This window comes from Microcaecilia unicolor, chromosome 7, assembly GCF_901765095.1.
Source record: "Microcaecilia unicolor chromosome 7, aMicUni1.1, whole genome shotgun sequence".
In the NCBI taxonomy this organism is placed as follows: domain Eukaryota; kingdom Metazoa; phylum Chordata; class Amphibia; order Gymnophiona; family Siphonopidae; genus Microcaecilia; species Microcaecilia unicolor.
The window spans coordinates 206,048,062-206,065,694 of NC_044037.1; the positions used below are offsets into that span (position 1 = coordinate 206,048,062).

Sequence of the window (17,633 nt, forward strand, 5' to 3'; positions counted from 1 at the left end):
GTAAGGAGCTGCATAGATTTAGGTGAGAAGTACAGCAGTATTCTAGTCATTTAAACATGCATGTGAACATATATGTGCATAAATAACAGTCTGGCTACACAGTATTCTGTAAGTGCGCTCATATCTTCCATAGCATATACTTTGCAGGTATGTGTGCATATGGGCGGAGTCTAATCATAAAGTGGGTGGGGCACATATGCACGTATCTTATAAATACTATAAGTTACACATGCACCTCCCCAGTCTAGGCACAAGCATTTACACCAGCTCAAGTGCTCACTCCTAAATATGTGTGTATATACCCGAGTACAGTTGTATTCTATCAAATAAAGAAGTTGCTTACTTTTCTGTTCAGAACAAGCTCCAAGTGGATGCTGTTTTATAAAATTGCCCCCACTGACAAAAATGCTTTTAAAAAGTACTCTCCCAAAGTGTAATCTTCAAAGTCATTTCCACAGGAAAACCAATGTTTTAGACACTGAAATTTGCCCACCCTATATTTGAGTAAAAATAGGCATGCACTTTTTTTTAACCTGTGTGAGCAGAGACGTTCGGGGGGGGGGGGGGGGGGGGGGGGGATTAGAGAGGGGTCTGACCTTCCCACTTATTTTTGGGATTTCAGAAGTGTGCATGCTAATTTTCTCCAAAAATGTATGTGGAGAAACTAGTAGGTACAATGGTGGAATACGTTTGAAAGCTAAAGTATGTACAGATTTGTCTTTGTGAAAACTGGTGTAAAGTACATGGGTAGTGGCCTTCCAATCCATTCAGGCTGCTAACAAAATTACTTCCTTAATCGTATAGTACTTAGATGTGAATAACATCCCTTCCTAGCTTGCTTTTTGGTTTGGTTTTCTGGAAGTTGTTAATTAGAATATTCCTTTGGCAATATAACTGTACTGTCATGGTTTGATGATTATTACTAGCGTCAATGTGTTTGTTGTGATAAAGCACATAAAGCAGGGCCTAATATTCAAATGAAAATATCTGCATAATGGCAGCTGTTATCTGGACGTTTGCCTTAACCATCACTATGTTTGGATATTCAGCAGCACTATCCATATTGTTCCACGGAATGCCCCTACAGACTGTCCTGGTGCTATCTGGATAGTGCCTGGGAGGTACGTGGGTAGAGTTGAGAGCAGAGCGGCACTACTTGGCTTGCTCTCTGAATAACTATCCTAATAACTTTAGGACAGTACCGACCACAACATGGATGGTGTCACTGAATAACCTTGATTAATTTAAACACTGGGGCCAGCATTTAAAAAGATGTGCTGACCACAGCATTTGAATATTAAAGTGAATGTCTTATATCAGCTTGTGAACATGCACAATCAGTTAAAAGGACTTTTTAAAAAAGTTTAGGAAGCATTAGAGGAGGGGGAGATGTTTGCCATGGTCTTTTTCTGAACTCCTGTCTCATTCCAGGGACCTCTCATCGTCACTGAAGAACTTCATTCCCTCAGTTTTGAGACTCAGCTTTGTCAGCCCAGCTTGGTCATAGAGCTTGAGGTAAAGAGATATTTTGGTAGGCTTAAAGTGCATTTTAATTAATAATTTAACTATATGCTGTGGTTTTGATTTGGTTTCAGGTTCTTAATATAACTCCCAGATATACATTGATGTTTAAGCTTTGGCTCTCTTGTCCAGCAATGAATCTTCAAATTTGCAAATCATGTTATTAATTTGGGATTGAATTTGGCCATTCTTCTTCAGCTATTCATTTTGGGATGGAGTAGCCTAGTGGTTAGAGTACTGGTCTGACAACCAGGGAAGCCCAGTTTGAATCCACTGCTGCTTCTAGAGATCTCTGGGTAAGTCGCTTAACCCTCCATTGCCTATGATACAAACTTAGGGCCCTGTTTACTAAGGTGTGCTAGCGTTTGTAGCTTGTGCTAAAAATTAGCGTGCATTAACCGTGTAGATGCCCATAGGAATATTATCGGCATCTGCACGGTTAGCGCGTGCTAATGCTTAGCGCACACGGAAAACGCTAACACATCTCTAGCATGGCCTAGTAAACAGGGCCCTTAGATTGTAAGCCCTCCAGGGGAGAGAAATAGCTGGTATATCTGAATATAACTCACCTTGAGCTACTGCTGAATCTTAGTAAGTAAATAAGCTTGATGCAAGAAAACCAGACATATTGATAGATGAGCAAAGCATGAGAACAGTATTGATAGAGGTGTCAATTTTGAATGATTTTTATGTACATTGTGTGGAGAGGGAGAGAGAAGATCCTCAAGTACCAAGACATGCAGTCAGAAACCAAGAAAATGTGGCAGAAAGATACAGAAATATTCCCCATTGTAGTGGGTGCCACAGGCTTGATTAAAAGCAATTTCAAAGCACACCTTGATAACTTGTCAGTGAACTTCAGAAAGAAGCTCTTTGGCACAATTCGAGTAGTCTGGTGAGCATTACAAGTACTTTTTTGAACGAGATCATATTTTCCATATAGAGTCAGATTTATTACTATCAGGTGTGCGCAAAACTAACCTGTTTAAAGACACTGTCACGGGGGAGTGGAGGGTCAGGACTAAAGATGATGTTAATTTATGTTGATGTTGATGTAAGGGGTCGCAATTGGGGGGGGGGATCTACAATTAGTTTGTACGATAAGCATACTGTTATATGTGGTATTCAAAAAAAGCAATAAACAAATTATTTAAAAAAAAAAGACACTGTCACTTGGAGAAACCCTGGGGCAACCAATCCTCATTGTATCAAGCCCTTGATTTTGGCTCTGTGAACTCTTAAGATCCATTACAGTGTCACTTTAACTTTCACTCTCCTCAACACATTCACCAGGACTGGTGTTAGCTATGCAGGGGCCCAAGGCAGAAACTGGGGAGGTGGCCTCAAAGCATCTCTTCAGGCTATGCTTCCTTCTGGTTCAGGTAGGCTTGGGGCTTCCTGTGGCTTGAGCCTGGAGTAGTTGCCCTGATTGCCAACTCCTAACGCCAGCCCTGAAATTCATCTCCCTAGAATTTAGGGAATGTGTAGACTGGCCATAAAAACATTTTAAAGGGATATCTCATAAGGGGTTATCCTTTAAAATTGCAGCTGTCCACTGTCGAGCTCCTGTTTGGACATGTACTTCGGTGCCCACTTGGAAGTCGATACAAGTATTTATGGCAAAAATGAACTTCAGGCTTTTTTAAAATTGAAATCCCTGTGCATACTTTTCTTCCCCTGACCTCCCTCCACCCCTCACCACCTTTTACATGTTGGTGAGCAGAGCCCTTATTGTTGCCTATGGGGTGAGTTGGGGTGAATAGATTTTGGAGTGGGCTTTTCCATAGATACACCTACATTTCCCACCTTTTGAAAATTACCCTCTTAATGACCTCTTCCTTAACCCACAAGTTCTGGCCTGATCTGTGTGACGCTATGTACTTCGACCAGCAGATGGAAACAGAGAAAGAAAATAGTTCTTGGTGATTCACCCCTTAAGGGCATTGTGAAGATTTGGAGCCCTCAGCATTTCTCTGTCTCCATTGAATGGTGATAGTATTCGTGCAGTTCCTTGGTTTCTTAGCCCTGCTGGCTCTTTAACTGATATAATTTAGTGGTTTTAAGCTAAATTTCCTTTGTCTTTGAAGGACATCTGCATACAAAAAATACTTGGAAGTCTCCAAACCTCTTTTCCTAATTCCCTCCTGGGGTGCTTGGGTTTGAGAAGCTTCCAGACTGGTAGTGTGAAGCTGACTCCTGGGTCAGTTTCCTAGCTGGAACCCAGTCAAGTATGTGGAGTTATTGCTGAGCTACTTGATAATACTCAGTGTTGCTGAGCTCCTTCTCTCCTTCCTTACTGACACCTGGAGATAATTTTGCCTGGAGTTTTCTTCAAACTGCAATTATACTTTCCATATCTTGTTTCAAGCTCTTTAATTTAGGGAGTGCTGGCCTCATGGGCTCTAGCAGTTTTGTACTACTGCGGTTTTGAATGCTGTTTTCTTCTGTCCATTTTTCCATATTTGTTGGCTTTTTGGCGACTGACTTTGCCTTGCCTTCCGTTGCTTCTCTTCTGTCACTTCCCAGCAGTGCAGGCTCCCGTTGGTACTTGGTCAGGCAGAGGCAGGGGCAGTGTTCTCTCCACCAGAATTGTTCCTACCAGCCTACAATTTTATTTTCCCCTTGCTTTCTAGTGAGAGTATGATTATTCTTTCAGTGGCATTCCAACAGTCTGCAGCCTGCTAGGCACTCATCCTCTTGAGCTTTAATATAGTTAAAAAAAAAAGAGAGAGAGAGAAATCTGCTGTGTGACTCTGAATAAATTACTCTTCTTAGCCTTTAGCTAAGAGCTGTTAGTAGGGGTAAACCTGTGGGTTTCATAGCATAGTTTTATTATTTCTCTATATCCTGTGTTCATAGGGGCTCTGTGATGTAACCATGTTTAGTTCTGTCTACATACCTGTGTTTCTCTCCGTTTCAAACACATTTTCCATGTTTGCAGTGATGATATCTGGTCTCTTCATGTCCTCCTGACGCTTATCAGTTTTTATTCGCCCTTCTTCACCTCTACAACCTATGGGGTAGTTTTCTCTTTCTGCTCAGTGCTCTTTATACTTTGCTTTTGATAACACCTTCACTGTGTGTATATTGATTCATTTGTTTTTATATTCTCTGACTTGGCTCTGCTGGTCCTATCAGTTTCAGCTGGACTTAGCTTTGCCTCTCCTTTTGGATTCAGATGTCCTTATCTGTGTAGTCTTGGTGGTCTGTCTGTCCTGTGCTTACCCTTACAGGCTTGGCTCTGTTTTTCTTATTCAGCTCTGCTAATCCTCACAAACTGAGCTGGCTGTTTCCTCGTAGTCTCTGTTGTGCATAACCTTAACACACTCCCAGTTTTGATTAACTGCATAGTGTCACTGGTGCTTAATTGCACACTCTCAATGGTGATTAATTGAACAATATCAGTACTGCTTGACCACCCAGCCTCTGTGATGCTTGACTGCTCAGCTGGGTGATTTTTGGCTGGTTTAAATTTAAGCGGCCAATCCATCATTCAGCACTAGCCAGTTAAGTTTAAACCAGCCAAAGATATTACAGCTATTTTGGTGGCCTAATTTGACCATCAAACTTAGCTGGTAATGTGCTGAATATCGGTGGATAGCTGGTTATATCACGTGATATAACTGGCTATCCGCTAAGCGCTCACTATTAGTATTCAGCTGGAAATAGCCGTCTATCTGCTGCTGAATATTGCCAGATAGCCGGTTAAGTGCCATAGGAGCTGTTCCTGCCTGGTTAAGTGTGTTAAAATTCCGGGCGGAAAATTCTTAGGTGTTCCTTTTTGAATTTCAGTGTTGCTTACTGTCAAGAGCTCAGCTCAGCCTCTCAAAGCCAACTGAGCTTAGTTCATTAAATCCTCTGTTCTACCCTCTGCACATTCTGCTGGACTTAATGCCTCAAAAGCAGCAATTCTTGGCTTCACAGATTGTGATGACCTGTAGCCTGTTACCACTGTGTGGCCTTAGTCTCATATGTTCAGCTGGTCTTCACTTCTAAGAATTGTCTGACCTTATCCTTGTAGATTTTACAGATTTAGCCTCACAGAATTGCCTGGACTTGGCTTCATAGCATTAGCTGGGCTTTTCCTCACAAAATCGCCTGTACTTATCCTCAGGAGTTCGGATGTGGATGTCCTTGTAGCAATAGTTGAATGGCTACCCTTTGCAGTAGCTGGATTTTCCCCTATTGTTCAGTGAGGATGATTGCAGTACAGATGGAAATTTACCTCTTTAGATAAGCTGTGTTCTCATTCCACAGAATCAGTGGGGCTTGTCCTTCCTCAATCACTTTGCCTTTAGCTTTGCAAACTCTGCTGATCTTTGCCAGATAAATTCAGATCAGTCAACTTCACTGAGTCAGCTCAAAGAGCCGGTTGAGCCTGTCCGCTGATATGCATGTGTCTTGCCTTGTGAATTCAGCTGTTCTTTGCTTTCTGGACTTCACTGTCCATGCATTCGTTAATTCCCCTTTGTTTTCTCAAGCTTCCTCAGCTCTACTTTAGCCTAACATGTTATTCAGTACCGTATCTTCTCAGGAGAAATAGTGCATGTTTTCACAGAATCAGCAGTGAGCCTTTAGCTTCGTAGTGCTGGAGTTGCTTCACCTTCTTGGTATCTGTGGTGCTTCAGTCTCCCTTTAGTTCTAACTCTTTCAGGGCCTTCTGTATTGCCCCTTCAGGGGGTTGGCAGGGCCATTAAGTCTCGTAGAATCCACCTGTTTATTAAAGTTTCCACAATATTTGCGCATCTCAGTGTCCTTAGGGGCACCTATCCGGCAGGTTGTCTTTGTTTATACCTACTCCATTGCAATACGCTGGGTTTCAGTCTCTGTCTCTCTCGCCACTTGGCTTCACTTCTCGGTTGCCGCTGGTCATCAGCCTCATAGTCTGTCCACTTCCAGCTTCCTCCTCGTTGCATGATTCACTCTGACTTTTCAGTGTCACTTTAATCGTTTCGGTAATGTCTGAGGCTTCCTTTTACTTTCTGTTGCATTTCTTCAGTTCTAGTCATGAACTCTCTCCCTATTTGGGAACTGCTTTGCTACATCCCAGAAGACCTGGACTGATCTGAGATACATTCCCATCTTCACTTTAGGGTTTATTTTGTTCCTATATCATGCCAAAGGGCTGCAAGAGCACATTCTTTCTAGAAAAGTTGAAGAGAGATTTCTCAACTTCTTTCAAATGTCTTAAATTTTTTTTTTTTTTTTTTAAAGGCAGGGTTGATGATATTTCACAAGTTGATTTGGAACCTGTCTGCTCAAGTCCTCATACCACCAGAGCCATATTCACGATAGCTTCTAGTCAGTTGCCTTCTTTATATATTGCTTTAGGTTATTATTTCTATATTGCTTCAGTACTATCATTCTTTCTTCAATTCTGCATTACTATCTCCATGAGCTCTGCTATTTCAGTCAACTTCAATAGCTGTAACTTCTGATAGAGACTTCTGAGTCAATTGGTGTTGCTGCTGCTGTCTTTCTTGGCTATTACATGTTATAGCACATGTGCTGTATTCTCTATGGGCTCCATTGCTTTATCATTCAAAATATTGAAGGCTCCAGGACTGCACAATACCTTAAGAGACAAATCACCAAGAACTACTATCTTTCTCTGTTTCTATCCACTGGTCGATGGATATATCCCACAAGTAAGTTCTGGACTGCATGTTGGGACTAAAGGAAAAACGGCAGAAGAGAGGGTCAAAGTACATGCACAAAGATGCAAAGAAAAAAGCATCAAGGACCGTTAAGTAGGAGACAAACAGTCCTTTATTGATAGACCCGACATGGCCATGTTTCGGCATAAATACACCTGCATCAGGGGTCAGGAAAAATGGACTCCTGAGAAATATAAATATAAGGCCGCAACTCACTAAGGCCGGTAACCAATAGTTACAGTTTGAAACATAAAGTAATACAGTGAACCACCTACTTAACTGCATCTTTTGACGTGAATGTATGGACTAAAGGATAAAACATTTATCAAGTAAGACATAATTTTTCCTTTCTGCTTATTATCTGAAGGACACAACTTTACATTTGACAGTTTACAGAAATTTTGTGCAGATTCCCCTCCCTCCTCAAGCTAAAATGTAGAGGCTAGCATATTACTACTGACTGATATTTAATGTTCTAAAGCACTTAGAATTCAACCATTTCATTAGTAAACAGATGGAATGTAATAATTTATATCCATATCACTAACATTTCCCCTGCAGGAGTCAAGTCTTAAAAGAACTGCAATTGAGATTTGTCCAGATAATTTTGTGAGTTGCCTGGACAAATACAAAAATGCAAATTTCCTGCCTTGCAGGACTAATTAACTTTTTGTCTGGACAAAAGTTAACCCTGGTGAAGTAATAGAGGTGTGCTGGAGGGATGGTAAAACTTTAACCAAATACCTCCCAAAGAACAGAGCCTGGGCAAATCTCCCGGATATGACCACCTTCAGCAGGTATTGCCCTGTTTCTCACCTGTTTATGTGAACGTGCTTTATAATCTTCTGCCACAGGGGTTTTTTTGTTGATTATTAACTGGCTAAAGTTTGTTTACATCTCCTCAAAAACTTTCCTTAGATTATCTGCACACATGACATTTCTGAGTGAGATCTGTGTCTCCCCTGAACAGGTTTGTTCTCCTTATAGAAAGGCCTACAAAATGGCGTTTCCTTAGTAACATAGTGCAAGCACAGATGATCCCTGGACAGAGGAAGGGATTGTAGAGAAGTGCAATTGGTATGGATGGGCAGACTGGATAAGTCATAAGCAGGGCAATTCTATAACTGGGAGCCTGCAGCTACACACGCCTTGTACACCTAGGTGTTGAGAAAATTGCTACTTACGCCTTGGCACGTAACTGCAAGAGGGCATACACATAGGCGGGGCATGGGTGTCTCTCCATCCTGCATGTGTAACTTGTAGAATACTATAAGTTATTCGTGATACATGGCACACTTAGGCATTCCCGTTTATGCCTGCTATTGACATGGAATAAATGGTCATTTATAAATGTAGGCGTGCCTATTGGGGTTTACCGTTGTATTCTATATAGAGGCCGACCGAAACTGCCTGAAAGCTTTCGGCTGAAACGAACTGCAGCCGAAATGTATTACCTGGTTTCAGCCAAAGCTGAAATCCTTGTGACCTTGGGCAAGCCACTTAACCCTCCATTGCCCCAGGTACCAAAACTTAGATTGTGAGCCCTCTAGGGACAGAGAATGTACCTGCATATAATGTGTACAGTGCTGCATACGTCTGGTAGCGCTATAGAAATGTTTAGTAATAGTAGAATTAACCAAATCCAAAAAGAACTCTGGTTGTGTGAATGTGAACCAGTGAGGACTGTTGGGGATTGTCAGAGTTTGTAGTTTACATCCCTCTTCTAAACCCACAGTATTCAGGCCAGAATATAATTTAAACAATGAAAGACTGTATTTTACCTTCAAGCAAAATGGCCTCCACACACATGGACTGCAGCTAATGAAAACTTAAAAAGTCATGATGCTTTGTGCCACACTCAGCTAACATAACTCCACAGAGAGGCTAATTCCTAAGGAATTTGGAGCACTGTTTTTACCGTATAAAGTATTGTGCAAGATCATAACTGCATTACTTGCAATTGCAGTACAAAAATAAGAGTAGCCCCCCCCCCCCCCCGGACTACCTTACAATCTCTGGTAGTCTAGTGGTGTAGTCAGGGCCGGAGTAATGCCCATTCATGGCAGCCGTTTTGAAAGCAGAAACGGAATTGGCAGGAGTAACTGGGGATCACTCTTGCCCCAACTACACCTGTAGATCACTAGGGATTGTAAGATAGTCCTGAGGAGGCCTGTGGGTGGGGAGAGGTAATCAAAGGGGAGAGAGGGTTCCAGAAGGAGGAGAGACGGAGACAAAATGGGACAAAGCAGAACTTATTGGCCTTCACTGAAAACACATGGCCATTGTCGGCCAAAACCGAAAACATGGCCAAAAATTAAAATAATCTTCCGGCCAAAACCAGGCAGAAAAAGCATATTTGGGCTGGTTTTGGCTCGGAAACTGAAATTCAGTCAGCCTCTAATGATATAGTAGCATCTTGGCGCACAGATGCCATTGTAGAATTGGTGCTCAGCTTGGCGGCATTGGCTCGCTTAACTGGAAGCACTAAATTGTAAAATTTCTCCCATGGTCTTTATATGCTTTCATATACTATGGGGCTGATATTTATTTAAATGGCCAGAAATGGCTTCTGGCTGTTTAAATTGCTTGTCCAAGGCTAACCGGCTATATTCAGCGGCACTTAACTGGACATTGCTGCTGAAAATGCCTGGTGAGCACCTAAGCCAGAACCATCTATTTTGTGTGTGTTCCAGGAGCGGAATCGGCACTTAGCTGGTTAAGTGTTGATATTCAGCTCTTAAGCAGATAGAATAACCACATAAATAAGGACCACATAAAAAAACAATCCTATCTTTATGCAGTTTACCGTAGCTGCTTAAGCACAGAATATCACACTCGGGCCCTTTTACTAAGTGGCGTAGGCACCTACGCGTGCCCAACGTGCATCAATTGTGAGTTAACGCCTGGCTACCACATGGGCCATGTGGTAATTTCATTTATGAGGTGCGTCCACTACGCGCGCCAGAAAATATATTTTATTTTCTGGCTCGCGGCTAAAATCGGGCGGTAACTCCGACTTGACGTGTGTAGGCAATTATCGCACGGTTAATGCGAGAGACCTTACCGCTAAGTCAATGGCTAGCGGTAAGGTCTCAGACCCAAAATGGACGCGTGCCAATTTTTATTTTGCCGCATGTCCATTTTTGACAAAAAGTTTAAAAAGACCTTTTTTTACAGGTGTGCTGAAAAATGGATCTGCGCGTGTCCATACCATCCGTCTACATTTCTGCAGCCCATTTTTCAGGGCACCTTAGTAAAAGGATCCTTTAACCAGCTGTGTTGTTGCCACCTGTGTATACCTGGAAATTCAATACTGGAGCCTGGACATGACTTGGCATTGAATTTCCAGGGATAATGCTGGCAGTGGTCGACAAAATGCTGAACGCTTCTTGATGAATATCTACCTCTTTGTATGGTAGATGAATCCAAAATATATATTTGTATGTGTATATGCATCTCTTTCCACACACATAAATATAACCCATTGTCTGTGCTTTCAGTTTCACATCTTGCTAGACTGTGCTACTGGTACGATTATCTTCATAACTGGAATATTTTGTTTTCTTTTTTCGATGCAGACAACCTCTCTCCCCATTGTAGTGATTTCCAATGTTAGCCAGCTTCCCAGTGGATGGGCCTCAATTCTGTGGTACAACATGCTCACAAACGAGCCCAAGGTATATTAGGAAATGTATACATGTGGCTTTCAGTTGCAGCCAAATTATGTTCCTGATTACGCCTACAACCAGGTTGTGTAAAAGTATATCTGTTTTGTTGTCGTGTACATTTACACGGTAATGATTTCAAGTGAGGTATTTTAGGCTGCCATATGCATCAAATAAAAGCCTTAATAAAATTACCCCCATAGGGTCTCAAAATCTGTGAATAGCAGAGTTATTCGTTCTCTAATTTCCAGAGGACGTATAGCTCCAGTTTGAAAACTGGCTGTAGAAAATTTAAAATACTATTTGCTAGAAACAATTTTTCCCCATTTCTCAGCAAATCCTTTTGCTCATGAAATGGAGTATTGTTAAAGAAGAGATGGTGTGGTCTAGAAGCTGCTGTTCAAAAGCACCACCTTTTTGAGTTACTGTGCTAGGTCCAGAGGACAAGGTAGTCTGTATGGTACTTATGACCTGATTTGGCCACTTTTAGAGGTACTGGGCTTGATGGACCTTTGGGTATGTCCCAGTATAGCGATTACTTTTCACTTGGAACCTTAGCTTCATGTACCCATCCCATCCCTATGATGGTTCTAATCAGTCTAGAAGCCCAAGGAGGGGGCTGCAAATACTGGATGCCTCATCTCTAGTGCACTTTAACATAAAGGTGGTAATGAACCTTTTTGTGAACTATAAACATTTCATAGTTTGGGGTGGGTTTGTTTTATATTTTTCCTTTGCTGTTCGGTTAGCTTGCCGATTGTCTGGTGATTCATGCTCTTTGTTCTTCTCTCTAGAATCTGTCCTTCTTCCTGAACCCCCCAGCAGAAAAATGGTCCATAATTGCTGATGTCCTAAGTTGGCAGTTTTCATCTGTAACGAAAAGGGGTCTCAATTCAGACCAGCTGAGAATGCTGGGGGAGAAGTTACTTGGTATGATCCTGTGTTATTTCGTTGGGCATCACTAATGTTTTCCTTTTTTTCCCCTTGGAATTAATAAGTCTTCCTGCCAGATCTTCTATAAACTCACTCACCAGCCTTGCAGTTGATCATGCTTAGGATTACTTTCTGTTTTTCAGTGAATATTAGCTTTCTGGTTTTTTTTTTTTTGCTCATTTGACATAGGATAATGGTGTTATAGACTGTGGAGCAGGATGGACCATTGGGACCATGGCGCTACTAATATTTTGCTCCACTCAGCATTAGCACCATGAAGTTGGAGTTAAGGGGGGGGGGAGCTTAGTTTATGTGTCCCTCTCAAATAAGGTGTTTCACCATCCCTGTGTACTCTTGATTCAACCTAACCCATAGAAGTTTGATTGGGGATGTAGAAAATGATGGCTTATGGAATCAAATTTGTGGTGCAGGATTTGTACACTAATCTGAAACCACCAATACAATGCAGGGTGGAAGATTTTGAATCTTTTTCACATGAGGTGATGTTTATTAAAGGAGAGAAATTCTTAGCTCTGTCCTGTTGAAGTTTCAAAACTCTTTTCAGTCAGAACTTTAAGAAGGCTGGAGGCACCTCATAGTGTAACCATTTTATTGAGGCATGAACTTTTGAGGTCAAGAGTCTGTTTTAGCAGATGCATCTGATAGGCAGTTTAAAAGAAATAAAATGATTTATTCAAAATCATGAAGACAGGTCATCAAAAACTAAGGGTTATGCAGTATAAACTTTAACCCTTACATCGTTTAGAGCATGTCTAAATGACATTTAATCCTCTGTCAAGTTTTACTTTTTGAGGGTAGCAAATTCCACAAGCAAGGACTTCCCCTGAAAAATGCTGGGCTGTCATTGAGACCAAACCTTGGTACCGAAGCGCACAAGACACTATTCCTTTGCCACTAGTAGATGTAGCAGAACGTCCACTGAGACTTAGCTAGTTTGGAAGAAGAGATGAATTTTAGTGCACCAAAAGAAAAGAAGAATCACTTAGCCCTTCCACCAGCTTCAGAGACGTTACCCCAAACACAAGACAATATAAAGTAGACCATAAAACTCTACACTCATACAAGTTCATCTGATAAAACTGGAGGATGACAACTTTGTTCAGAGGTAACAGTCTACGCTCATGAAGCCAGTTACATGTCAATGGAGGCAGGAAGAAAAAGCCATACACAGAACAGGGGAAACCCAGGACTGCCTGGAGATGAAATAAGGAAAGACTTTGAAACGCTGTAAACATCAGAACTGATCATAACCTGGGTACGATAGGAGGAAGAACAGCAGATTTGTGTTTCTTAAGCCAGTCTTGGAGAACCCCTAGCCAGTCTGGCTTTGAGTGGAGGCAGTGCAAGCAGACGTATCTCATGCATATTCATCATGGATTTCCTGAAACACAGACTGGCTAGGGATACTGGCTTGAGAAACACTGGCTGTAAAGGGTCAATTCCAAACTGAGTTGGGAGCTTGCCAACAAGTCTCCTTGCTCCCCATGGATTTTACATTTTATGTCAAATTTATTGAAAATTGTCCCACCCTCTTATGAATATTCATCATGTATAATAAGGGTAGGGGGAGCTTTTTTATTATTATTATTTCAACCGTTTTCATTAAAAAAAATAAAATAAAATAATAATGACCAAAATGAAGATGCCCAACCCTAGCAGATGCTAGAACACCAGATCTATTTTTGGTCCTCGCTGCCAGTGCCCATGGTACTGTGATTTTTGTAGGCAGTCCCATAGACCAGACCTACTGTGGATAGTCAAATTCCTGATTTAACAACTTAAGTTGAGGAGATAGCTTCCACAAGATTAAATTTGACTCCTCTTGATTCTTAGTTGCTCTAAAGTATACTTGCTGAGTGTCATTAATATAATGTCGATGTTGATATTAATTATCTTGCCTTTTCTTTCTCCTGGTCTGTTTCTTTATAATAACATATCAGTACTTTTACTTTATTCACAAAAGTTTGTATGGTTTGGCCCCAATATACATGAAGAACCTCATTGAATTACCCTCATGTAATGCCTCTAAATCATCTAGAGAATATCTTATCCTACATTTCCCGAATTCCCATACTACTAACTTTTCATATGAAGGCACTAAAATTTAGACCTCCTTACCTAAAACCATCAAATGGCACCAATGATTATTCGTTATTCCAAAGTCTGTTGAAAACTCACTACTTCAGTCTAGCCTTTAAGGAAATAAGGACTCTTCTCAAATAAACTCATGGCATTAATTTTTACCTCATCCCACCTCCCACTACTCCTGCCTATCCCTCTTAATACCAGCCCTTTACCTTTTTCCTCCATATTTCAATTATGTAGCTTAAATCACTAAGGAATCTGTTTACTAAGCTGTGTTGTAGGCGCGCTCTAAAAATTAGAACACGCTAATGCTAGAGACACCCATAGGAATATATATGGGTGTCTCCAGCATTTGCACGCTAATTTTTAGCTACGCTAAAAAGTTAGCGCACCTACAGCGCATCTTAGTAAACAGGGCCCTAAGTATTTAATTACATCTCTTCCTAACTCAAGTTTTACTAGTCTAACATTATATGATGTATTTTACTTTTTGCTAATATATTTTGAACATGTTCATGCTTTTCTAATCATTATGTTAGCCACATTGAACCTGAGTTCAACTCGGGCTAATGCGGGATATAAATGGCGGCCTTTGTTGGCAAGACACTGTATAGCAATGACAAAGGGCAGTTCTATAGGACGCACATAAAGTAAGGTGCCAGTTGTGCACCAGTATTTACATGGACATTTACGCACGAGGTTGGCGCTCTTAATTGGTAAATACGCTTGTAGATGTTTGGTGCTATTCTATAAACATGGTGCACATGTGACTTAGCACACAGCTGCAAGTAGGCTGTACCTGTGAGTGGAGCATGGGCAAGTCATGGGTGTTTGCCTAGCAATGCACAGAACTTATAGATTACTATGAGTTGTGCGGCAATTTACGACCTCCATTGATATGGCATAAGCAGTCGTGCCTAGATATCTGTGCACCAGGGCTGCTTTGCACTAGTATTCTGTAATGGGTTAGGTATGTCCTAATGCTATTATAGAACTGGCATTATGTGTGCACTTTTGTGGCGCCTATATTTTGGTATGATTTTATAGAATTTGCCACCTTAAAATGTGGAGAGTATTATTCAGTCTTGTAGGCAACATCTGCAAGAGGGGAGTTCTGCTAACTCAGACATCTGTTGATTTCCCCTTCCTGCAATGTCTCAGGGTCAGTGATGTGCACTTCTATGACGAGGTTTCATTTCCAGCTCAGAGGGGCAAAGCCCTGGTGGAGGAGAGTGCCGTAGTCCTCATACAATAGTGACACCTAGTGGTTGGATTTAGGGCATATGATTGCAGACCTTGGTGTATAGCAATCAAGGATTAGGGAAGATAGAATCCAATGAGGGAATAGAGCTGAGGAGGATGAAAGAATGCAGAATGGGAGAAGAGCTGGGGTAGGAAAAAAAATACAGAGTTGCTGGGAGCGTGCAGGGGGAAGAGGATTTGTATGTGGGGATGGTAAAGGGATAATCAAGAATAGAGGAGGGGGAGTGAAAGTGTGTTGGAAAAAAGCAGGAGATGAGGAAGATTGTGAAATCCTTGACAGAGGGGAAGCATGGAGGAGCAATTTAGGAGGAGAGGAGGAGAACATGAGGGGAAAATGGTGTGGGGACAGATTATGAGGGTGGGTGAGCTGGGGGAGAGGAAGGAAGGAAGGAAAGAAAGTGCGTGACAAGATGAACTGGGATTGGAGAGGCAGGTGAGAAGAGTGGTACCTTAAGGTTTCTGCTTTTCAAGGATTTTAATTTGGCAGTCCAGAACCCATAAGGATCAGTACTTTGTGCAGACTTCTTCCAGCATTTAAACAAACTGCAGCACTGAATTTCCCTCGTGCTCCGGGGATTGCTTCAGTATCTTTGGTTCAAGTGTATTATTACTGTACTCCTGAGGCCCTTTGGAACCAAGAACTGGCAATGCTGAATCTTTACGTAAGAACTATTTTGTGTAATTACTGTTTAAATGAAATATTACTCAGCCTGTGATATGTGAACAAATGAAGTCTGCAAAATGTGCACAGAAATTTTACCCTTTTTTGGTGTAGAGCTATAGCCAAAGGAACATTTTAAGTCTAGTGTACAGGATTATTGGTCACCTCTGTTTACAGTTTGGGGTGAGACTTGGCCTGAATTCTCACCAATCCTGTAAGTTGGGCCCATTGACTTGTTTGCTGTTCCATAATAGCAGAAATAAATCAAATTATTGACTTGTTTGCTGTTCCATAATAGCAGAAATAAATCAAATGTTTGTCTAAACTGTTTTTATTAATCCCATTACTCAGGTCCAAATGCATGTACTGATGACGGGCTCATTCAGTGGTCAAGGTTCTGTAAAGTAAGTTTTTTATAAACCATTTGTATTTGTGATGGACCGTACAGGTCTTTATCTGCCGTCATTTACTATCTTACTATGTGATCTCGGGCAAGTCACTTAAACCCCTCCCTGGCCTCAGATACAAACTTAAATTGTGAGTCCTCCAAGGACAAGGAAATACCTACTGTAAATAAATCTAACTCACCTTAAGCTACAACTGAAAAAGGTATGAGCTAAATACCAAATCTCATCCCTTTCTATATATATGAAGCTGAAACTCAAATACTACTTCAGAGGATTGTTAAGGGCATTAAAGTAGCACCGGAGAATCAGCCACGAAGAGTGGAGGAAAGCTGAATCTCTACGACCATAGTACACGTAGGCCAAAAAGTAGGTTGGGTTGGCTCTTCCAAAAGACAAGGGAGATGTGGTGATTCTTGTGTATTGTTTATTGAAAAACACCAAAAAGACTCGACACAGCAGCCGCATTTCGGCGCTCAAGCGCCTGCCTCAGGAGTCTGTAAATATGGTGTATGTTAATGTGTGTTCTTCATCCAATTCTACACTAGTGAAGACAGAAAGTGTTGCAAAGAAACACTGTGCTAAGGTGAAAAACCCCCCACTTCAATTCTTGTAGTGAACACAACAAGTCACCATCAGACAATTTTGAGAGTCAACAGGGCTGCTGAAGGGGGGGGGGGCAAAATTCCCCAGGGTCCAGCATCCAAGGGGGTCCGCCCGGCGCTAGCATTACTCTGCTGTTCCTGTGCGCTGCAGAGCCAAGTACTTACTTCCTGCCATGTCCTAACAGTCTTTTTGGGCGCAGCAGGAAGGAAGGACTCTGCTCTGTTGTGATGCCGCGCACAGGAACAGGAAAGCAATGCTAGCGTCGGGCTCTGGGGAAGTTTGCTGTGCACAGTGACAGGAGCAGGACAAGTAATCGGGGTGGCGGGGCGGGCGGGCCCGGGGGGTGTTTGCCCCGGACCCGGCTTTGTCTCTCGGCGGCCCTGAGAGTCAAACAATTTGCAGGCATTTTTGAGGTGAGGCTAGAGATTTTTCTAAATCATGTATGGGTTTTGTATTTTCAGAAGTGCATGCCTTTTTCTATTTGAGAAAAAGTACCCACAGAAAAAGAAGGCACAGATACTAGCATAGAGGCATGTATGTATGTACATCCATATGCGTGTACATACCAGTACACTGCCTAAGTGTTGTTCTGTAAATAGACGTGTATCTTACATAGCATGTATGTGATAGGAATGTGTAGACATGGGCACGACTCACACTTACAAGCATAACTTATAAATACTATAAGTTACACATGTATCTCCAGTAGATATAACTGGTTATGGTAGTATTCTATGAGGGAAGGTAGATGCCCTCTAACCCCCAAATTTACATATGGCGCATAACCTAATTGAATAATGAGCCAATCTGCATCAAT

The 17,633-nt window shown here is 41.7% G+C and overlaps 1 protein-coding gene across 1 annotated transcript in view; it reads left to right on the forward strand.

Moving 5' to 3' along the window:
* The window catches only part of STAT1 (signal transducer and activator of transcription 1), a 150,537-nt gene that overhangs the window by 67,752 nt on the left and 65,152 nt on the right, over positions 1-17,633 (forward strand). Inside the window, 4 exon segments of the mRNA XM_030208870.1 lie at positions 1,432-1,515; positions 10,757-10,855; positions 11,638-11,773; positions 16,158-16,210. Of these exon segments, the coding sequence (XP_030064730.1) occupies positions 1,432-1,515; positions 10,757-10,855; positions 11,638-11,773; positions 16,158-16,210 (372 nt within the window).